General features: G+C 37.6%; 1 protein-coding gene across 2 annotated transcripts in view; it reads right to left on the reverse strand.

Moving 5' to 3' along the window:
- Nucleotides 1–439: 439 nt before the first annotated feature.
- Nucleotides 440–23,546, reverse strand: part of NAA35 (N-alpha-acetyltransferase 35, NatC auxiliary subunit) — a 28,882-nt gene continuing 5,775 nt past the window's right edge. For both annotated transcript variants that reach the window (XM_056323790.1, XM_056323791.1), the window contains exons 6-23: nt 22,612–22,779; nt 21,715–21,781; nt 20,906–20,949; nt 20,261–20,311; nt 19,374–19,457; nt 17,473–17,587; nt 16,921–17,099; nt 15,951–16,010; nt 14,873–14,979; nt 14,577–14,643; nt 13,199–13,297; nt 11,208–11,386; nt 9,313–9,449; nt 7,219–7,286; nt 6,853–6,993; nt 5,008–5,130; nt 3,515–3,595; nt 440–3,045 (exon numbers count right to left, since the gene is read on the reverse strand). In XM_056323790.1, the coding sequence (XP_056179765.1) occupies nt 2,986–3,045; nt 3,515–3,595; nt 5,008–5,130; nt 6,853–6,993; nt 7,219–7,286; nt 9,313–9,449; nt 11,208–11,386; nt 13,199–13,297; nt 14,577–14,643; nt 14,873–14,979; nt 15,951–16,010; nt 16,921–17,099; nt 17,473–17,587; nt 19,374–19,457; nt 20,261–20,311; nt 20,906–20,949; nt 21,715–21,781; nt 22,612–22,779 (1,830 nt within the window). In that variant the 3' untranslated portion in view covers nt 440–2,985. The remainder of the gene's footprint in view (nt 3,046–3,514; nt 3,596–5,007; nt 5,131–6,852; nt 6,994–7,218; nt 7,287–9,312; nt 9,450–11,207; nt 11,387–13,198; nt 13,298–14,576; nt 14,644–14,872; nt 14,980–15,950; nt 16,011–16,920; nt 17,100–17,472; nt 17,588–19,373; nt 19,458–20,260; nt 20,312–20,905; nt 20,950–21,714; nt 21,782–22,611; nt 22,780–23,546) is intronic.

Consider the following 23,546-nt stretch of genomic DNA (forward strand, 5'->3'; position numbering starts at 1 on the left):
TTCCTCAGTGTACTAGTTTACAACTCCTGGACCTTAAGATGTCTAAATATGCAAGTGGAAAGTTTATTCTTTTTGTGTATGAAAAGAGTATTTGCTGTCATCAAGTTACAAGACAGAGCTCAAGTCAAGTGGTGACTATTAAGCCTAAATACGTAAACAATTCACTGATAAGACTTGCCACATGGAACTTAGATTCTTCCAAGAAAACCATTAACTTCCATTACTGGGTTTTTGGTTACTCTAGGTTTTTTTCACCATTTCAGTCAGATTTCACTGGTCTGGGCTGCTACAGTCAATATAGCAGGGAAGACAAATGCTTGTAAGCAGAAGAGAAAAGAAGGTATAAGCATCTCTCCTAACTGACAAGTATTAGGAAGCTTGGACTACTAAGGTGGGGTTTTTTGCAAACAATGGCATGTTTTAACATCAAAATGTTTACTCATATTCTCCATAAAAGTGGCATTTTCGTAGGACTTAATCTGTAAACAATTACATAGCTGAGCTGATGTTAATCAGGAATTTAATAGTGATTGTTAAAGAGCGTATATATTCTAACAGTATAAAATGTACAGTGAAACACAGTATTCAACTTGATGCTGGTAAAATCCCAAACGAACAAAATCCTTAAGGTAATCAATGTATTGCCAGTACATCATTTAAAAGGAATTGTTTTGGCTGTTCAGTACCCAAACCAGACTGGGCTTCTCGCTAACCAGCTACATATTGTCTGCTCCATGAACAAGACCACCTTTGTACAAACCACACTTGTTTCTTCTCTGACAGTAGGGGATCTGAAAACCTGTGTAAGAGCAATGTTCAAAAGCATAAAGGAATACGATCTTATTCTCAATTGCTCCAAGTGCTACCGGAATGTAACTAGGGTGGTAGGTTTCTAGTAGACAAGGGGCCTGTATGTCTAATGTATAGAATTTTAAAATTAAAGGACTTCTAGTTGGAAAAAAACCAAGAGATTCATTCTGAACTGTGGTTTACATAGTCTTCTCTATCACTAAATTTTTTAGTCGTGTGAGGCAGGGAAAGCTTTGCTGTAATCATCTCGGGGTTAACACTTGTCCTTGATTGATCTTTTTTTAAAAAAAACTTACACCTGATCCATTTTTGATAAGCATTTTAAAATAAAAATGTCTTCTCTAATAAGAATGTATTCTATTAATACTTCTCTAATAAGGTGTATTCACCTTGTTCTGTACAGTTCATCCATGTCTAATATTAATAGAAAAGATGATCATTCCTGTTTTCTTAAGTTCTATGCATTATGTGGAACTTGGTTTCTCTTTTCATTTGCAGCTTCCTTTGGAGAAATACCAAAGGCTGTCCTTGAGCTGCTGTCATGTAGTTCAAGATTTTTAAGACAGGGAAGATTTTTGTGATTGTTCACAAGAAGGCAGCAAAAGCCAGATGAATTTTCAGTGCCCTGCACTAGAAAGAGTTTCCCAACTTTACAACTATGTTTTCCAAAATTTTCAATCCTGTGGCAACAACACAGAAGCATTCAAGTATATTTACCGTGACGACAAGCAAACATAAAATGGTATGCAACTTCCTTAGCAGAGAAATTAGGAAAAGCATGTCTTCAGGGCAGTACTTCTCCTTATTTCAAGAAGCTACAAATCGCTGGCAGACAAGTGGGTGTTGCACTTCACAGTTTCTTTTTTTTCCAGCTCTAGCTCAGCAGTGCTGCTGCTTAGGTGATGGAGCTCAAGTGGTATTATTCCACAGCACAACTGTGTTAGGAGAAACACAAATGTCTTGCATGGTCAGGAAGGAGCTACAAGCTCATCGCTATAGAGGAAGACATTCTGCACCAAAATGAAGAACTGTCCATCCAACATGGTCAGACCTGGAAGATTTGCTTGTATGGCCCAGGTAACGACTTGGCAGTATGGTTTATCAAAGAGCAACACAGCTTTTTATACTTTTTTTTTCCCCCTCTTGTAGCAGAAGGTTGCTCAACAACAGCTTATCTCTTATTTCACATCTGGAAGCACAGGAGGAAGAACTGTTCCAAGAAGGAAAAGGTAGGTTTGGGACTGCTCCTGTTCAGGACTTTTACCTGTATCAATCATTAGAGAAGGTGGTAGGATCCAGCAGCAGCATTGCAGTCAAAACGAGAGAATGAAGGTCACCCAAGAGCTGACTGAGCAATGGAACAAATAGCAATCCCTTGGTTGCACTGGTACAGTAACAACAGGATTGAAATAAAGTTGCAGAGCAGTTAAAATACACTCCTAGTGTGCTGCGTTCCTGTGTTGCTAGTGACTTAACAGTGTGGCAGCTATGCAGATTCTCCAGTACCATGAAGAATGAAGACAATGACAGCTAGAAATAACAGTCCCTTTCCCACTGTCTTCAAGTACTTATTCTATATTTGAGACAGAATACTCCTAGACAACTGACTTCAGTAAAACAAAAATCACTTCATTCAGCGCAGTAAGAGGAGCTAACTAACTAGTTTTCATCTGCTCTTGATTTCTACAAAGATTGTTTTAGCTTACAGGACTTGACAAGAAAAGAACCCAGTCTCTCTACTTGTAACAAGCAAATTTGATGCAATTTAGGCAAAAATAGTGAAATTCACAATCTCTCCAAGTGGCTTTGTTCAAGGTAGAATTTCAGAAGCTCAGCTGTGCCTGTCAAACATGAGGCATTATTTTTATGCAGTCCTCAACGAATTACTAAGTCCCTAAACTACCATATTCTGGCAGAGCTCATTCATAAAATTAGAACAGTCTCCAACAATACAGTTCATTAAAATTGGCTTCACCCGTAAGATTTTATACAAACCATTTGAAACAGCAATTACCATTCAGATGATGTAAAAGCAGCAGACTATAGATATTCCATATAACAGTACTTTTATCCTGGAGATCCCTCTCAGTCTGGGTATAGCACTAGATATTCAATCCTACAGCTGGTATCTGATGCATATATTATGCTTCAGGAATCCTAACAATCTCTCGTCTTTCAAACAAGCTTCACAACTGGAAAATATTTATGAGGGGAGAAGTCAAATTCTGGAGGAACCTAGAAAGAAAAAATTTAAAACATTTCACAGTGGTACTACTGAATTTAATACTCAAAAGGAGGGATACCCTGCAGAGTAAAACTTTTAAACAGCAAAAGATTGGAAAAAAATCTAGCTTTTTTAATTAGTATCTGAAAAATATTCCAATCCATTTCTGGATATGCCAGTCATTCTCCAGTAGTGATGGGCACAAAGCTGTGGAGTGCTTTTGAGGAATACTTGTATTTGTACATGTCATTGCACATACACTCCCAATTTATTTTTCCAGAACATTTACAAGTGAGTTTTCCATATTTAAATAGTTACAACAAACTATTTTCAAGGGAAAAAATGGATTAAGCCACTTTCCCAGTCCTTTTAAGAGCTAGAGTAACTATGTCTGAATCTGCTCATTTAGCTGTAAGAGATCTGTGGTAGCACTGCATGTAATGCTCCATTTCACATTCAATTCAACTGGCAGTTTCTTACCTTAGAGTCTTTTTTGTGGCCGCCTGCCAGCAGCTTCATGACCACAATATTGGGTTTAGCAACTTTTAGAATTCGACTGACCTAAACACAAAACAGCAAGAAGTTTTCAAGTGAAAGCATAAGAGAGGGGATCTTATCAATATCAACACGTACAAATATCTTAAGGGGACATGTCAAGAGGCTGGGGCCAGGCTCTTTTTGGTGGTGCCAAGCACAAGGACAAGGGGTAACAGGTAAAAACTGAAACACAGAAAGCTCCATCTGAAATAAGGAAGAACTTGTGTACTTTGAGGGTGGCAAGGTTACCCAGAGAGGCTGTGCAGTCTCCTTCTCTGGAGATATTCAAAACCCGCCTAGACGTGATCCTGTGCAACCTGCTCCAGGGTAAACTGGCTGTAGCAGGGAGTTGGACGAGATGATGTCCAGAGGTCCCTTTCACCCTGGCAATTCTGTGACCTGAAAATTATTTCAAAACTAATACTCAAATGTTTACATACTCTTAACAATACAGAAGTCCTGTTATAGTATCAGTTTAAAAGAGATCAGGGTATTTTGGATTTGCTTTGAAGTATAACAACTGTCTTAATGAAATTTAATGAAGAGAACACTTACTTTAATAGTCACTTCTTAAATTCTGACTTAATATAAACTCTCCATACTTATTTTCAAAAATTGTTGAACTATGGCGGTTCTGAGGCACTCTATAAGGTTTTGACAGACTAGACATCTACGTCCAACATGATGAGAAGGGGAAACTCAAGTACCAAACTGGTGGCTTTTTGCATGAAGGTGTTCTGGGCACACTCAAACTACCTCTTAACTACCCCGCTTAGCCTCAGTCAGATAGCTCATGTACGAGTACCACCAGGATCCTGAGAACAGGCAGGGATTCCTAAATTCTCAGCAGAACCTAACCCTGTAACTGTTCTTAACCTGCTCAGGTGTAACAGAATAAGCACCCCCCTTGCTCCAAAATAGTCACAGACACTTAGTTTTAGGCTATGGCCAAGAGGGAGAAATTTCTACCTATGCTTACAGTCCAGTGCTGAGAAAACTGCTCCAGGAAACAAGTGCCAAACTCCATCCTCTTTTCAGCTTGATGACATTCAAACCTATTTTTCCCATCTCTCAGGAATACATGTGAATTACCAGATTCCAGGTAAGTGAGGCAGGTCTCTGTCACCTTCTTGTTAAAACTGACAGTCTTTTAGAATGGGGCTAGAAGGCAACGGCAAGAAGGCATCAGGTTGCCATCTAGCACCTAATATACTCAGCAGCAAGAAGTTTGTAACAGCACAACCCTGACTATGTCATCTAATGTACTGAAACACAGCACCTGTGTCCAATGCCACCGCCCTCCTCTGTCCACTCCTTAATGAAAACACTCCCCTTTGCTCAGCATTTTGACAAAGTACACTTGGGATCTCAAGCAGATCCAGCTGAAAACAAACACTTAATGAGCAAATACGCCTTTTTCAGTATTTTAGTCTTACCTCATAGTCTGGATTAGGAATATTCTCAAGAATCATTTTAGCTTGCTGGAAGTGTTTGCTAGCTGCCATGTAGAGATCTGATGACTGAGGAGGTGGGCTGTACTTATTTAAATCAGACATTTCCTAGCATGTTACAGAAATACATATTAAAATCAGTTGCCAACAAACTATTTTCATCACCTTAAATAAAAAAATTACTATATTCATGGAAAAAGTTATGTCAACTAAGTAGTATTTTAGGAATAAATATTGAAGTGGAAAAGAACTATTTAAAATGGCAAATACCAAGGAGCAATATGGTGGTTGACAATTGTTCTACAGTGCCACAAAATGCAATGAACTTCTCACACTTTTTAATAAAAACAAACCCTCTCCTAAACAACTTGTTGTTCATTTGCTATGACTGCCATGCAGCAGGGTGTGAAAACTCAGGAAAAAATAGGAGGAAAAAATAAGTATGTGATATTGCTTACTCAAACCAAGTTTACAGCAAGTCAGATAGATACTGAAACTGTTCAAAACTTAGTTTTATATAATTTTGATACTTCCAACTTTTTTTTTTATTAGGGATAAAAACACTTCAGTGACGAGGAAGCTGTGACAGTGTAGAACACTACAACTCTTCATAATACTGAATTAGGGAGAATGACTTTCATACAAAATAATGCAGTGTCAGTTCAGAGTGACCTCTAGAAACTTAAGAAGTGGCTACCAGAAATTTAAGTTCAACAAGAAATGCCCAAATTTCTGCACCCGAAGCGGAATAACCCCACTGATCAGTAGAGGCTAATAACCAGTCGGATGAGTAGCAGTTACTGTCAATGTCAAGTTGAATGCAAGCCAACGAGGTGCTTTTATTACAAATTAGACAAGCCTCCTATGGGACTATACAAACAGCAGTATGGACAGCAGGTCAAGGAAGGTTATCATCCTATACTCAATATTTGAGCTGTAACATCTGAAATGTGGCATCCAGTGTTGGATCCACTCGGTTCAAGAAAGATGCTGACATGTGGAGAAGGCTGGAAGCCTAGAGCACATGACCCACAAGGAGAGCTCAATGGACCTGGACTTTTCCAGTTAGACAAGAAGGATGCTAATGGATAATCTTAATAGCAGCCTACAACTAGTTGCAAGGCGGCTGAAGAGGAGAAATATTCCTTGTTACTGGCAGAGAATATCACATGGAGGGAGAGATCACAAAGCATGGCTTGGATAATTCACACCAGTATTAGGAAAAAAGGTCAGTAGCGTGGCCCTCAATCAGGTTATCCAAAGGCTACATGGACCAGAGGAAGTAACTGGATCAAGTTAACCGAAGAGGTCTGAAAATCTCTGTTCTGATTTTTTCAGACTTGGCTAGGCAAAGACACAGCTGATGTGATATATAATGCTACTTCAAGGAGGAGACTGGACAAGACTAGTCCTTTCCACTAGTCCTTTCCAGCCAACACTTCTGTGATTTAACACTCAAAATTACTTTCGTTTAATTTTCCTGTTTGCTTGCTGCAGTAACGAAAACATGCTGCTATAGAAACCAGAGCCAAAAAGTCTGTCAACAGACTTTCAAGAGATTTTATTTTCATACAAACCAATAAAGTACCTCATAAATGGCCACGTCAGACCAGTTTTTAAACATCTAAGAGTCCTAATTTTAGGTAGAATTCAAAGCAATGTATTTTCTTTGCACAGAACTACAGCTAGAATTCCTTGCCATTTTGACTCATGCTTCCATATGAACTTTAAGATAGTAAAGGTTCTTTATGATGACAGCAATGTGTAAAGCAGGTGAGCAAATGACTTTTCATAAAAGCATGAATGGCACAACATTTTAAGATCACTCACTTTAAACTGCAAGTAGTGCACTGGGGGTGGTGTGATAACACTGTTGAATGGAGCAAACCTGTGCTCATATCTAACTTGTTCACTATCCAGTTCAAACTTAGGTTTTCTTACTTTGCCATCCATGTCAAATGCAATCATTGTCTAAAAAGGAAAGGATAAATACAGTGAACATTGTTAACTCTATGTCATATATTGCTGTGAGCAAAAAGAAAGTTAAGATTTAGCTACAACTGGAAGGATAAAAAAATAGTAGAGAATTTACCATACCACATAAACTTGAACTTAATTTCCAGTCCCACTAATAACAAAGAAGGTATGCAATGCATGCAAACTGAAGCCATTATTCCGCAAGCACAAATAAATTACCTTGTACATGCCAGCACACATATTTTGGTATGCTTGACTCATGGTGATCTCTCTGCTGAGAGGGCGAACTGCAAATTTCACATAAAAATATTTTTGTTTAGTCAATGTAAGCACACGTTCATTTCAGATCAAAACAGTTCTTTCAAATTTTCAGAAAATGACATAATTCTCAATTATATTTTAAAATAATGAAAGAAAGCATGGGCATGCATTTCTGCTCACCTGGCTCCTGATTACACAAAGCAACTCAAGACATATTTAAGTCACAGGAACACCATACCACTGCCAATGAAATAAACTGATCCAGTCAGTGATATTAGCATGTCACTATACAATGCTGGTCTGGAATTTAAAGCTTGTAGCCGAGAAGCCTGTTTGCTTAGTTCATGGATTTTTTTAAACTTCTAGGACTAAAAAGTTAAAGCGTTTTTACTATAGTAAGGAATATTGTCAGGATAAAAATCTTTCTTAAGTGCCCCGTGCCCCTTTAGCTTCCAGTGTTTTAATTGGTGCAAAACTGCCCCACCCTTGGCACCTTTTCAAAAAGCATAAAACAGTTGTAATTTTCCAAATTTCTAGAGACAAGGGAATGTCATTGATATGACCTTGAGCTTTTGATATCTAATTGTTTGTTCCCCTTGAAAAGAAGGCAAGGATAAACACACACAAAAGAAGGAATAGCAAAGAACGAATGATAGAATCATCACAGAATCGTTTGGGCTGGAAAAGACCTTAAGGGTCCTGTAGTTCCAACCCCCCTGCCATGGGCAGGGACACCTTCCACTAGATCAGGTTGCTCAAAGCCCCATCCAGCCTGGCCTTAAGCACTCCCAGGGATGGGGCAGCCACAGCTTCTCAGGGCAACCGGCTCCAGTATCTCACCACCCTCACAGTGAACCATTTCTTCCTTACTTCTATCCTGAATCTACCTTCTTCCAGTTTAAAACCATTACCCCCTGTCCTATCACTACAGGACCTACTAAAAAGTCTGTCCTCATCTTTCTTATAAGCCCCCTTTAGGTAGCGGAAGGCTGCAGTAAGGTCTCCCAGGAGCCTTCTCTCCTCCGGGCTCAACAAGCCCAGCTCTTTCAGCCTGTCTTCACTGGGGAGGTGCTCCAGCCTCTCTGATCATCTTTGTGGCCCTCCTCTGGACTCACTCCAACAGGCCCATGTCCTTCTTATGTTGGGGGTCCCAGAGCTGAACGCAGGACTGCAGGGAGGTCTCACCAGTGCAGAGTAGAGGGGGAGAATCACCTCCCTCAACCATCTTTTGACGCAGCCCAGCATACAGTTGGCTTGCTGTGCTGCGCATGCACATTGCCAGCTCATGTCCAGCTTTTCATCTACTAGTACCTTCAAGCCTTTCTCCACATGGCTGCTCTCAATCCCTTCGTCCTGCAGCCTGTACGGATACTGGGGGTTGCCCCAACCCAGGTGCAGGACCTTGCACTTGGCCTTGTTGAACCTCATGAGGTTCACGTGGTCCCACCTCTCAAGCCTCTCATGGTCCCTCTGGATGGCATCCCTTCCCTCCAGTGTGTCAACCGCACCACACAGCTTGGTGTGACTGGTAAACTTCCTGAGGGTGCACCCGATCCCACTGTCCATGCTGCTGACATGCTGAATAGCACTGCTTCCAGTATGAACCCCTGAGGAATGCCACTCTTGACCAGTCTCCACTTGGACACTAACCTTTTGACCACAACTCAATGCAAGCAAGCTTCTGCATGGTGGTCATTTGCAATGTTCAAGCTCTGACATACCACAATCTTAGTAGCCATTTAGGCACCCCATGTATCAAATGCTGTTCAGACACTGGGTTTGGATGCATTTTTTGGTAGTAGGCTTACAGTTCTGAACACAGAGCCAGACCACTACGATATAGGTAGGGAAGTTCTCATTTTCTCTCATGCATATACACTGGAGAAAGTATGAGTTTCTAAAGGATCTTTTGCACAACAGTACTACAACTGAATTGAAAAGGGCAACTCACCCTTGCAAAGTTAAGAAACATGCTACTTGTTTCTACAGTTCTACATGGCTGCATCAAGGGGGGTGTGTGTGGCGTCTGAGTTATGCTCTACATCTAGATACCTTTTTTCTTTTTCTTTGTTTTCTTACTACTACGTCCCTTCTGTTGTTCCTCCATTATTCTCTCTTCCGCCATTTGAGAGCTGTCAGCACGGCTCAGTGTTGACATCAGCCAGGCATAGAGGAACTCTGACAGATACCTACAGTAAAAACAGTATGTAGCTGTTACATACTACAGTGAAAGACATTCATAATCCACACATCCTCACTGAATGCCAAGTCATTTACTCAAAGTAGTAATAGTAAAGGGCAAGTCAGGGTATTTAGAACTCTGTGTTGCATGGCTGAAATCAGCAGATTAGTCTATGTTCTGTTTCGGTTTTTCTTGTTTTGTTTTAGACAAGATGCTGTACAGATTCAACCACAGGCAGCTCAAGGTATGCAAGTTACTTATACGTTTACTAAACAAAGTCTAAGGTTATTATTTCAAAACCTGTATAAGATCAAATTTTTCTAGAATTTTTCCTTCCCCCAGCAAATGAGACTTTTTAAAAAAATCACTATGTTAAGACCATTTCTACTTTTGTAGAATGTTTTGAGAAACAAGTTTAGTACTGATTTGTTTCAAGCATTACAAAGCCATGAATTATTAACTAAAAAGGTCAAGGAAGACTAGATCTATATGCAATTCTTAAGATTTAAGAGCAATTGTTAACAATTCTTCAAGAGTGATTTAGTAAGTGGAAGTGGGTCTAAAAAAATCTCTTGACTGACTTCAAATCAAACAGAATAGGGAAAAAAGACAGTAGAAATTACATATTTGGAGCACATGAAGAAATAATACTTCCTTTATAAGAATGCATAATTCACAAGAAAAATTACTGAGAAATAATTATGAGTCCACTTGCATATTTCCCCTCAGAAATTTCCTCTTTTTGTTCTTCAGTTACAGTAAGGAGATAAAAGCAGTTGAAATTACAGTTCAGATTAAAAACCATTTTATTAAAACGGTGAGGGGAAATATGGGCACGTAGAAAATACTGTCTTACAGAAAACTTGGTATTACTTACTGGAAGTGTTACTAATTAATACTGACTATCTGGTAACTATCTGGAGTATTAATTTTCTCACTTAATGCTTAATCCACTAATGAGACAGCACAGAAACGTAGTTAAGATGCACTGAAGTTGAAGTCATTTGAACCAGTCTAATCTCTCAGAAAGAAGGCTTGCAGTTTACCTAGTAAAAGTATATTACAGAAAAGCACCCCAAACCAAAACACAGAAGTACAGAAACACTTTAACACAGGAGATTTTTAATGCTGAGTCAAAAATGAACCATCTAAAATAATTTAATCTTTCAGACTAAGCTATCAACTACGAGAAATAATTAACGTGACGAAGTGGAAAAACAAAAAGTCTTTTGACTCCATATAGTGCAATAATTTTCACTAAAGGCAGATGTCTCTTCAAATATGGTTACAGAACAAGATGTTATTTTTACCTAGTCAACTTCCAGATTACAGTCACAACTTAAAACTCTGAAGATATTTTTAAAAATACTACTACAGTTCAACAAGACTATTGATCTTGGTACTACAATGACAGAAAAGAATAAGCAAAATTGCTTTCCTCCTGCATGTTCTTGTCTGCCAAAATCAGCATATTTTTCATTCATTGTCCTTAGAAGACACTATTTTAAAAGCTAAATGGAGAGCAAATTACTATTTCAGAGGGGGAAAAAAACTACACTAGCGAGTTTAGAAAAGACAACACCACATTTTTTTCTCCACTTGTAATTTTATGAGTAGGTTGACTAAGCACTGTTTGAGTAAGCTTGAGATTAAAAAAAAAATATAAATATCTAAAAGCCAGTTGAAGTCCCTCCTTTAAATAGTTGCAGTTTAGCTCTGTGGGAGCATCCCTCCTCCAACAACTGTCAATAAAGCATCCTCTTACCAATATATGTAGTAATATTCATGCATACTGTAAAGTTCCAACTCAAAGCCACTCAGAAGATACTGTATCATAATACGAAGGTTATGATATAGGACCCAGGTGCCCAAGCAAGCCAAATGTTGCCTTTGTGGTTCCTGCTTCAGTAACATACTATGAAGTGCTGCATCTACTTTCTCTGCCTATTGAAAAAGAAAGCAAAGTAACAGGGGAGGAAGAACATTTGACTGAAACATCCAAGTTTTGCCAGAAATAAGTCTTAACAAAATCTGAATACATATTAGGTCAGTAAAGCCATGCTCCACATTAAAAGACAGAAATATGATTTTACAGATGCTGCAGCTCTATAGTCTAGAACTGTCAGAAAACTGTAAAGTTATTCACATAAGTAAATTCTGCCACACAGGAAAAAATATTCTATACAGTAATACAACAGTAATATTAAAATTTTTTAAATTAAGAATTTTAAAAGCTGTTTATATATAGTTGGCAGTCATGTGAGCACTGAAACTCAAAACCCATTACAAGTTGTTATTCATCGTGCTATATTGGCAATAATTACTTTTTTTTGTTATTTGCTTGTTTGTTTTTTAAACCTAGCTGCATTTGGAAAACTAAATTTAGAAGCTTAACACACAAGAAATAGACAGTGTCACACCAGAGAAACTAAGATATTGCTAAGACCAATTCAGTCTTAAAAAGTAATTGTATGGAAGACATGAAGTCTCCCACAGCTGGAATATTACCAGCAGTCCTGAATAAATTAATCCGTATAACCTGTTACAAAGGGAATAGTGTGTCTTAGCTGCAGTACCGCAACAAACTCTCAATCAAACCATCTCAAGGGAAGCTGGAACACACAAAATTTTGCCCCAACTCCAAGTTCCTCATGTGCTTCTTAGCATGCACATGTGGGAAAATATTTTATTATTTCATGCCTCTCACTGCTTAAAGAAATAAATTTCCAATAAATGAAAACATACCTTTCCCTGTCATCTTTCACTCCTCATTCTTAAGAAATGTTCAAAATAAGTTGGAGCACATACTTTTAAGAGTTATTTCTTACTCTTATTATATATTATTATTATAATTATAAATAAATATAAATATAATAGTAATAATAGTTATTACAGCACCACCTGAGCCAGTGCTTAGGAGCATGGGAAAAGTGGAGATGGGTGCGCTGGACTGGCTCTTTCCCAGCTCTTTGGTACATCTCTGACAGCCAGATGCCATCATGTTCTTTTCATCTGACTTCCCTGCTGCTTTGGAGTTTAGTCCTTTCTAAGAAGCATTTCCCTAGCTTTCAAATGACTACCTTGACTGTAGGACCCGCTAACATTTTTCTTCTATTATGTATTTTAATACTCTTATGTTGGCTGAGCTGAAGAACCTAATATTCTGGATTTTGTTTTTAGGGCAACAGTAGTTTCATTGGAAGACTTTGAACAAAGGCTGAACCAAGCTAATGAGAGAAATGCATTTTTAGAAAGTGAATATATAGAACATATGAAAAATAATAATATAAAAATATATTATTATAAATAATTATTATATATTATTATAAAAACATTATAAAATTTCACCAATTATATCCTACATAACTGTAAGACTGAATTTTCAAAGGTGTCTTGTAAACATGGCTCATCCACCTCTCCCTGGTCACCTTCTGCAAACTGATAGCTACAAGTGGGATAGAGACTACAAGCAGTAGAATTACCGGAGTTACAGACATCACAGCAGGTTCCCCTGAAGTCTACTTATTGGATGAAGTTTTAAAAAATATAATACCTTCTTGCTCAACACAACTAATGGAAATTCTCTCAATGCATCCTACAGACTTCCTGAGCTGTACTTTAGGAATCCTTGTCCTGAAGATTTTAGGACAAACAGAGAAGTTGCTTCATTTATCTAGAATCTAACACCACATGCTCCAGTCTGGTAAGAATATACCTGTAAAGAAAACTTTGCTGGGCTGCTGTCTGGGACATTACCTCATCCTGGAGGGTGGCAAATTCTTCAAGAATGTGACCCAGTTTATCTCTCTGACGAGCTCTATTGTGTCCATGGATTTGAATTAGACTACAGAATGGCTGAAAGAAATTTAAGTTTTAAGTTTTCAACGTACTTTGAAACTACAGCAGTAGTACTATGATGTCTATTTAGGCATCTGTTTTATACATCTATATTAGGAGGCAAGTTCCTTAAGGCTCCCCCTTATGGAGTGCAAGCTAGCAGGCAAGCAGGCTCCCTAGAGCGATGCAAGAGTCCATTTTTCTGTACACAAGTCAACATGAAATTGCACCAGCTTCCTTTAGAAATCTGGTACAAACAGATTACTTGGGGTAAGAGAGAAGATATTTCTTATGCCTAATTCCATGCACCCAGGTGGCCAATACCATCCTGGCTTGTATCAGAAACAGTGTGGCCAGCAGGACCAGGGCAGCGATGGTCCCCCTGTACTGGGCACTGGTGAGGCCGCACCTCAAACGCTGTGTTCAGGTTTGGGCCCCTCACTGCAAGAGGGACGCTGAGGTGCTGCAGCGTGGCCAGAGAAGGGCAACAAAGCTGGTGCAGGATCTAGAGAGCAAGTCCTATGAGAAGCAGCTGAGGGAACTGGGGCTGTTTAACTTGGAAAAAAGGAGGCTCAGGGGGACCTTATTGCTCCCTACAAGTACCTGAAAAGAGGCTGTAGGCAGGTGGTGGCAGGTCACTCCTCCCAAGTAACAAGTGGTAGGAAATAGCCTCAAGTTACACCAGGGGAGGTTTACATTGGGTATTAGGAAAAATATCTTCACCGAAAGGGTGGTAAACCACTGGAACAGGCTGCCCATGGAATCGGTTGAGTCACTATCCCTGGAGGTATTTTAAAGATATGTAGATGTGGCATGTAGGGAAATGGTTTAGTGGTAGACTTGGTAGTGTTAGGTTAACAGTCAGACCAATGATCTTAAGGGTCTTTTCCAACAAAACGATCCTATGACTTTCTTCAATTTTAATTGTGCTGCATTCAGTAACTGAACCTTTTTAAAACAATTTTGTAGAATTTTTGAACTAGAGTGCAAAAACAATTTTGTTTTTTACTAGTGTTATGCATTTGTTTTGTGGTATGAAACTACTGTGTAAAGAGGCAGCAGGTGCAGGCCCCTAATAATTGAAATCTTAGTGAAAAATCTGGAAGTATAACACAGGAAACAAACAGCAAAAAATAATACTGGCTTTTTAAGAAGTGTTACATTTTAAGATGGCCAACTTCTGCAATTTTGCCTTCGTATCAGGTGTCTAAAAAAAACGGTCTCATTTTCAAATGTAAGCAAATCTTTAAAGTGCTTATATATGCATAAACACACTGTAATTGGAAAGCACGCTTACCCGAACGCAATGTGTCACAAAGGAATCAATGTAGTCTTTCGCCTGATGATTATTATAGAGACAACACCTAAAAGGGAAATATTTGTGTACATACATATGCTTATAAGTGTCATCAGCCTATGTAACACAAAATTAAAAAAGAAACACAAGGGCAACCACAGCAACTGACTCCTTCACACCTAAGGACTGAGTACAAAATGTGTATGTTCTTTGTATGCCTTTCCTTGTTTTTATAAGCAGGAATATTTTTTCATCAGACATGTGAACATATGCAAGTAAACTCAAGATCCACTTACTTTGGAGAAAGTACTGGAGGACTGACAAAAGACCTTAAAGCATCTTTTACCATGTCTTGCATGAGGTGAGTGCCAAATACCTTCTTGTTATCTACCAGAAAAGTTGTCTGAAAGTGAAAATATATTTTTAAAAACATATTTTATGTTTAAAGAAATGTATGTTATTTAGAAATCACTCATAGAAAGCTCTTACAGTACCTGTAAATTGTATCAGAAATTTGCAAGATTGCTTTAAGAATTAAAATGGTTCAGCTAGGTACAAGCTTACAGACTCAGAGAGGCATACTGAGATCTGTCAATTCTGTGGCATTCCCATGACACAAAATACAGCTCTGTTACTCGCATAAGACAATGCATGCAAAATGATTTTATTTCTTGGACTTTAAAGATGATTAATCAGACAGGTGTTTATGAAGATTAACATAAAATAGGTTATGTGGTTTCCCTGGAGGCTGACAAAGGCAATAGCCTTCAGACTAATGCAGACTTTTTCTATGCCTACAGATACTACTGCTTTCATTGGTCATATCTGACGCCCATTCCACTTTCCTCCATGAGTTCTGCATCCCTTCCTTACACAGTTCTTGAGTGGGTGGAGATAAAGCTCCTCTGAGTTATGGAATATGTAATAACACTTTCAAGTTAAGTAAAACCATGAAAAGAAAAGTAGCAGCCTGTTCTGCTGTAACAGTAAAACTGATGGTTACGGCAATAGAGGCAGTATCTACATGAAATTCAGTCCGAACAGGGAGGACAAATACAAACATCAGCCCCAAACTCAGACAGCATAAAAATACATATACAGGCCCTACTTTATGGCAAAGAAAAATTTTTAACACTTTCTGTTTTAATTAGCTTGTACTTACATGATCTAAAAACTGTATTTTAAAATGTTTTACAAAATGAGATCAGAAAGTAATCCTCCATATATCTAACACTTAAAATATCTCCAGAAAAAATTTTACCATGTATATATGAAGTGATATGCAACTAATTTAATTATTTGAAACACAAAGATGAATCCATATTTATAATGAATGCAGAAGTATTTTATTCAAAGACATAGATTAGGACTTGCCTGTAACAGGGATCTTGAAAGAACACATGGTGACTGTTCGCTAAACTCACAGAAAAAATCCTAATTTACATTTAAGAAAAAAAAGATAGTTCAGGTTAATATGCCAAATTTTTAGAGATGCTTTTAAGAAAGTAAGCATGAATGATTTAAATAAAACAGAAAATATTATGAAACTAAAATCTCTTTTTGCTACAATTACCTGTTACTTAACATACCAACAAGTTTCTGCATTTTCTTCTTCAGATGCAACAATTAGGATGATAGTATTAAAAAAAGGTACCGTGAAACTGTTAAGATCACAATGTAACAACCAATTATGTAACAAAACTGCAGTGTTTAACTGGTACAAAATGCTTCATGCAAACCCTGCTTTAATTAGTTTAACAGGAAACAGGAAGACAAAAGATTTTTGCTTGATCTTTGAACTGATGTAACTGTGACTCTTTTCTCCATCCCTGAATGTGTGTATGGTAAGTGTTTTAAGCATTTAAGTGTCTTCTAATAAATGTAGGCAGTAACTTAGAATAACATCACTTAGTCAGGAAAGAATGTAAGCAGGTGCTTAGCTTTATGTCTGGGCAGGGAATTACATGCTTAAACAGATCCTAAGTGCTCTCTTGTGTTATAGGCACATATGTAGAATACCACTTTTTGCATCTAAAAAAATCAGGAATATAGCAGGGTATTATGTTCTCCTACTGCAGATGCAGCTCTTCAAGGAGTTCCAAGGAAATTAACTTGCTTGAGCTCTGCCACTAACGTGCATAATTGTTAACAGATTACGGGAAATGGGAGGTTTCAAAGGAGGAAATTTTGAAATTGTACACAACAATGAGAAACACCAAAACATTTATACATACAGCTCATTCTTTCCTCCAGTGAGCAACAGCATGTATATATGGAATGATTTTTTCCAAGTTACATTTTAAGATCTTATCTTTGGCTATAGATAGGAAATATTCATGCTTACCAGTATACAGTGCAAATTAGTTAAGTTGACTACTTCACACACAGTTTTTATTCGGTCTATTAGTTTGGAAAAATAATTGACCATTTCTTCCCTTTTTATTATTTTTGCATATCGAGGGAAAGTTGGTGGCAGCAATCTCTGATTAACAAGGGGCTCAAAGCCCATCATAATAGGATGATCTAATGAGGGAGGAGGGTAGAAAGAGAGAGAAAAAGCTGCGTGTAAGCTGTGTTTTCAGAACTCACTTAAAAGTATAATAGAAGTTATGAAATCACCCAAAATTAACTTTTTAACTGACAGTTAAATTCCAGAGACACTAAACACCCAACTGAAACAACTACTATTTAAAAAAAAACCCAGCCCTCAACACCTCAGCATATACTTGTACAGACAGTGCAGTGGTGGTCCCTGTTTTAAAATGGCATATTTCACTGATGTGAAGTCCAATGCACTTAACCAAAAGTCCGTATTATCTCTGTCTTTGAAGTGAAAGTATCACTTTCAGGACAGCATATTTAAGAAAGGAATAAAATTATGAAATTCGATACATACCTCCTTTAGTGGTATCATTCTGTGCCTGTATACCATGATGCAGTGAATTGTGGATAGCAGAAAGCAAGTCAGATGCCTGAGTCATTAGTTTCTGAGCTTCTGCAACTGCACTCGTCTGAAAGGGAGGTAACAGTTACTCACATTATGAACAACGTATTTTGACCACGGAATTAATACTAGTATCATAATAAAGAATGATATTGGGATTCTAATGTTTGTACACAACTAGTTCTGGGGGAAAAAAAACCACAGAAAATCCCTACCACCCAACATATCTTTATGCAATAGCATTCTTTATATTTTATGTATCTATACATTTAATGCTGTATTTTTTTGCTGTATAAGATAAGCCTTAATAATAATTAGAACTGAAAGTCTAGTATACACTACATGCAAGTCCTATACTTCTGCTTCTGGCTGACTGGCAGGAGGTGTGGGGTGCAAAAGCCCCACAAAACACTTCTGCCCAATGAGGCAGAACTCCAAACTGCAAAGAGGAAAAAATCATTAGAAAATGCAGAATTCTTGAGAATACTGGAAAACCACAACCTATCAACTGAAATGAAATCACTACATAACATCAGAAGATTCCAGACGTCCATTAGAAATCTCGATTCATTATCTGCTGACATGCTGAATTTTCTGATATCCTATGAATCAAAATCTGTGAGCAAATGGGTACCATTAAAAATAGCTCTCTGTAAAACCTAAACTCTTGTTTTAAAAGTTCTGCACTAACAGTCCCTGATGGAACTTCAAGTATTTGAAATCTTAAGTCAAACTGAAACTCTACTTTTAGAAAAAAAAAGATGTTTAAAATGCCTCCAAGATCTAAAGAAGCTGCCTAAGATCTGCAGCTCTGCATAATGTATGTTCATGCATTATAGCATCCACAAATCCACTAAACAAATAAGCTGGTAAGCACACCTAATTCAAACCAGCATAGTCCATGACGTAAATAACTTCAAGTAATCACTTTAGTGACACTAAGGTAATCTGATTTTGCACAGATCATTAACACATAGCAGTTAACAGACAGAATTTGGCTGCACCTCAGTGCAGATCACTTCTATGTCACAGTTTGATTTCTGACATATATTGCACACAGAATGCACTTATTCTCAACCACTCAACACTGATATCTACCAATGATACTTGCACCTGAGTTTCAATTTAATCAAGGTCTTTAAAACTGTACAGTATGCAGCTGCTCCAACAGCAAAATATGTGGGAAAGGCTCCATGCCACTTAAGTAAGAAACTCACTTCTTTATGAAAACAGAAATAACAATAAGCAATAAGCAATACAGATATTTACCTTTAAATAAAGAAAAAACAATTAAAATAAAAAGCTTTGTCTTATGTGACATGTGATTCTACCCCTTTGCCCTAACGCAACCAGTTCCTTCCCCCCTCAACCATTACAAAATCTTACATTCAAAAAAGTATGAAAAAAGCACAGAAAGCAGTTCTATTCCTTTTCTCAGACCAAGTAAGTTTAGATGCAAATTCAGTATCACATGGAAGGAAAAGCTTACAATTTTCTAGCAATGGAAAAAACACTGCCCAGTGTCAGTTAACTCCACAGAAGGGGACTGAACTCCAGAAAGAAAAGTTTTCCTCATGTATGTGAAAAGAGTAATCCAAAACTTGTATTTTCTTGAAGTGTTCTAGAGTGAATATTCTCTCTGCAACGCCACTACAATGTCAGCTACTAGCTTTCCCTGTGTTTTCTTTAAAAATGAATGAAAACTGAATGCTTGCCACTGTAAGGCCTTATCCAATGCTTTACCTGCAACAACATCAATTCATATCTACAGAATAATTACTCAACCTTAGAGAATAAAAGATTAGTATTTCACAGGATCACAACGTGAACACAAAAAACCCAAATGAACGTACCTCTTTTTTGGTAAAGGCTATTAGAACAGTCAGTAGTACCCGGGTAAACTTGACTCTGCTGAACACAGCTAAACACTGTTGGTGCTGTAATAAAAATGGCCTGCAAATTACTGAGCAATATGCATAAAATCCTCAAACTTTTACAGTTTTATTGAAGTATGCTCTCCAGTCTTAAAAATACAGGATGTAGTATGATTCTGACAAAAAGTTATAGAATTTATAGAAGAAATCTCTACTGCTGTTTGAAAAGCACTAACACAAAAAATACTAAGACACTTCAGGTAAAGCCCAACCTCTGTACAGCTATGTCCTATGCACACACTATTTGAATCTCAGCTTAAGTGAACAACCTCAAATTATTAAACCAATTTTACCTCCTTTTCACTGAAGATCTATGTTACAAGTAATTTCTGAAGAAAACATTACTGGGAAAAGAAACCCACACCCTTCCAAATCAACCACATCAACTGCCACTTTTAACAGAAGGAGCTACACTGCTTTCACCTTCTCTTCCTACTTTTTCCCTTGACAGTGAGGCTGCCAGCAGCAGTAAAAGCTGCTGGGAACGAACCAAGGGAAGAAAGTACAGCATAGGTAAGACCACCTTCTTTTCTAATGGCTTTTTCTTGAGGGATAGGTGCATAAATGGCAGATCTGCAGCAATAGCATCACTATTTTGCCATTCAGATCGATCCAGAACTCCACCCTCCAAAGCATAAAAGCCTAACTACTAGTCTGGGATTTGCTTAGGGTCACATTTAGAACAGCTCATATATGACAGCAGTAGCAACACTGGTCATACACATTTCTCACAAGCTGTTGACAATGACTGAAGTAATGTACTAATCCATGAAATCTAGAAAGAAAAGAAAAAATATATTCATTACTTCAAGTTCAACTTCTGGATCTCTCTCCTCTCCTTGTCGACTTCGAGTACTCTAGAAGGTAAAGGAATTTCAAATAATTTACTAAAAATTGCAAAGGGAAGCTTTTGTAGTAAAATTCCTTTATCATCTCCAGAACATCCATCTGTTAAATAACACTAAAAATCAGTTCTCAAGTCCAAAACTTCTTAATATATAACCTAGGTACTTGAATGCTACAAGACTTTATAATAGTAATGAGATCTATCTCAGTCCACTCTGCAAACAGGCAAGGAAATTGTACGAACATTTTATATTTTAAACTGTGGTAAAGGAAGACTGACTTCTTTAACATCACATAATACATCTGTGTAAAAGCCAGAGGTCAAACACACACTTTCTGTGCCCCAACCCTGTGTTAAGTTCTAGATCATGATATACCTATTACCAGTGAAGCAATTAAAGAGTTTAGAAAAGTCTGAAGACTTCATCATCTTTAGAGCTGGAAGGCAAACTACCAGCATGTTACACAAACCATTATGGCAGTTCTTCAAAGAAACCCCATTTAATGACACAGAACTTCTGCATTCTTCATAATCCAACTCCTTCCCCCAAACCTATGTTAAGTACGCTGAAGACTAACCGATAAGGCAAACATGAGAAAAATACCTTCACTCGTCTTTGCATGTCATCTTCTACATCTTTTAGCATACCTGGAGAAGTCACAGTACAATTAAAAGCTGAGAAGCATTCCTAGGTACACCTACACCACTCAGGGGAAAAAAGTTTTGAGAGGAAATCAAATTTTGAAGAGCTTTACATAATCATTAGCCAAAGACAACAAAAAATATTCTTGTGAGGGATGATAGGGATGGCTTGCAACAACAAATAAATCAGAGACTGATCCAAAGCTAAAGTGTTTACAAATTTTCTAAAAATAAACGGAAAGCTCAAGTATGTATCAAAAACAATGCATCAAAAGGTTTTTACAAAATAGCATATGTATTCATAGCTTTAGAACACTGTTTTTTCCTCAAAAGCCATCTGTTTAGATCACAACAAATAGCGAGGCAGAGAAGCAGAATTCAAGCAGCGCACTTTCCAATGGTTTGCACCTATCTCAGTGCTGGGTAAGCTCGGGCTCAGCCACTCGGCTGGCACTTCTAAAAGTACTACTTCTGTTTCTCAGGCATGTAACAACGCTGAAAACAGCTGAATAAATAAACACATATTTTATTTAATAATAACAATATATATTGTATCATTATCTATAATAGATAATAATAAATAAACAATAAATAAATAGCTGAACCTTTTCAAGGAAAAATAATTTGACCTTTTTACCAAGCCACCAATTTTCACATGACTAATGAAAAAACTTAACATCTGAAGCTCCTACCAATTCATTAGGTTTGGTTGAGTGCAACCAGCATGCTCAAAAGGGAAAGAGACTGATGGACAGAAAGTACAAACTGTACCTGTAACTCTAAGATCTGTCACAGTGTTGGCCATTTTAAATCCGTAAGTCATTGACTGAAAATCTTCCTAAAAAATAAAATTCAAAGAAGCAGTATGCAGTGAAATATGAACAGCAGTAGTTACATTTTCAAGTTGAGGTTTGGGGCTTTCTTTTTGTTTTTTGGTTTGGGGTTGGTTTTTTTTTTTTTGGGGGGGGGGGGGGCAATGTTGTTGTGTTTTGTTGGTTTGTTTGTTGCAGGGTTTTTTGGGGTGTTTTTGTGTAACTACACAAAGTATAGAAGTCCAGTTTTATTCTGCACAACTGAATACACCCATGGTTTGGGTGACTTTCCTGCCCAAATCCAGCTTTGGGTAATTATTTGCTGCATAAAACCTTAACATTAGTATGCCCTTAACACCAGTGCCACCCCATCAAAATGTTATGAGAACTATGGATGCAAAGTACTATTTAGTCAATTTTAGGTATAGTCAGTAAGAAGTGACTTGTCCAAGCTCAGAGGAAACAAAAATTGCTGTGAACACAGAACACTGGATTCTGATTCCATTGCTAGATGGACATTTCAGACAAAAGGCTAAAGTAGAAAACAGGAAGAAAACCACAAGTAAAACTGATTTTAAATGGTTAGCCACAAAGACTTGCATTGCTTCTTGAGTAAAATCTTTATGAGACTCCAATACTCAAGCAAAACACAGAAAAGCGTATGAAACACCTTCACTGAAGCAGACTGCATTTCAGACAGATCAAGTCTAACACTTTGGGTTTTTAGGAGGATGAACTGCCACTCCTACAGTATCTTCAAACAGCAGTAACTTTATCTGATGTACTGCTTTATTTGCATTATGGAGCGTATGTATAATGCTACATATTTAACCATGGGTCATACTGAAACACATACCTCCTCAAAAACAGCTGCTTTGTTAACTTTTTCTCTGGCAATATCACAGATTTTTAGGATCCCTAGTGCAAAAGCCTTCATGGCAGGATCTTCTATGAAGTCTGGATTATGAATGTAAAGGCACGTGAATACAGTCTGTGCCAAGGAATGTCCTTCTAACCATGTAATCTAGGGAAAGGAAAATAAAATGTTTCACTCATGACAGCAAAGTCCTCATTTTTACATCTCCAGTCTTTTTCCATTCTTACTATGCTTCAGTGAGTTGTAAGGAAGTCTATCATGGCAAACTTCCATTAGGCAAAAACAGAGAGTCTCTCAACCTTTAACCTTCATGCTTCTGCTGGCTGTGGCAGGCAGCAAGTTACTAAACCCCATAACACCGTGAAATTCTGGTGTTGGATAAACCTCTTCCACAAAGTTCAGGTCTAACCTCTGTGACCTAGCATGACATTAAGAGACCATCAGATTTATAAGCTTCCTTTATACAGATACTGAATGAAAAATGCAAGTGGCTATGAAACAACTCAGCAATATTCTGCATGTTCTCTTCTACAACTTTAAGATTCTTTTCATGTCCCCCTCTCTCTACTACTTTCAGGCTGCTTTAAGCTACAGGGAAAGATTAAATAATTTAAACAGTTATTTCTATCTTGAAACAGCATAAACCACTGTAGGACCAGACTTCTAATATGCTCACTGTTCCTTTTTTAAAAAAGGAAAGTCAGTATTTGGGAGGAGGAGAGAGAAGATGGATTATGTTATGTGTCAAATGATACAACATTATCATACGTAACATGCAACACTAAGTGGCCTTAATATGTCGTTTTGGACTAAACTAATTTGAAATGTTGTTTTAAAAACCAAAGTCATTTTACGGATGTCATTTTACAGAGTTACTGAGAATAATTTGTATCATTCACTGAGGAAATTAAGAC

Source organism: Falco biarmicus, chromosome Z (genome assembly GCF_023638135.1).
Source record: "Falco biarmicus isolate bFalBia1 chromosome Z, bFalBia1.pri, whole genome shotgun sequence".
In the NCBI taxonomy this organism is placed as follows: Eukaryota; Metazoa; Chordata; class Aves; order Falconiformes; family Falconidae; genus Falco; species Falco biarmicus.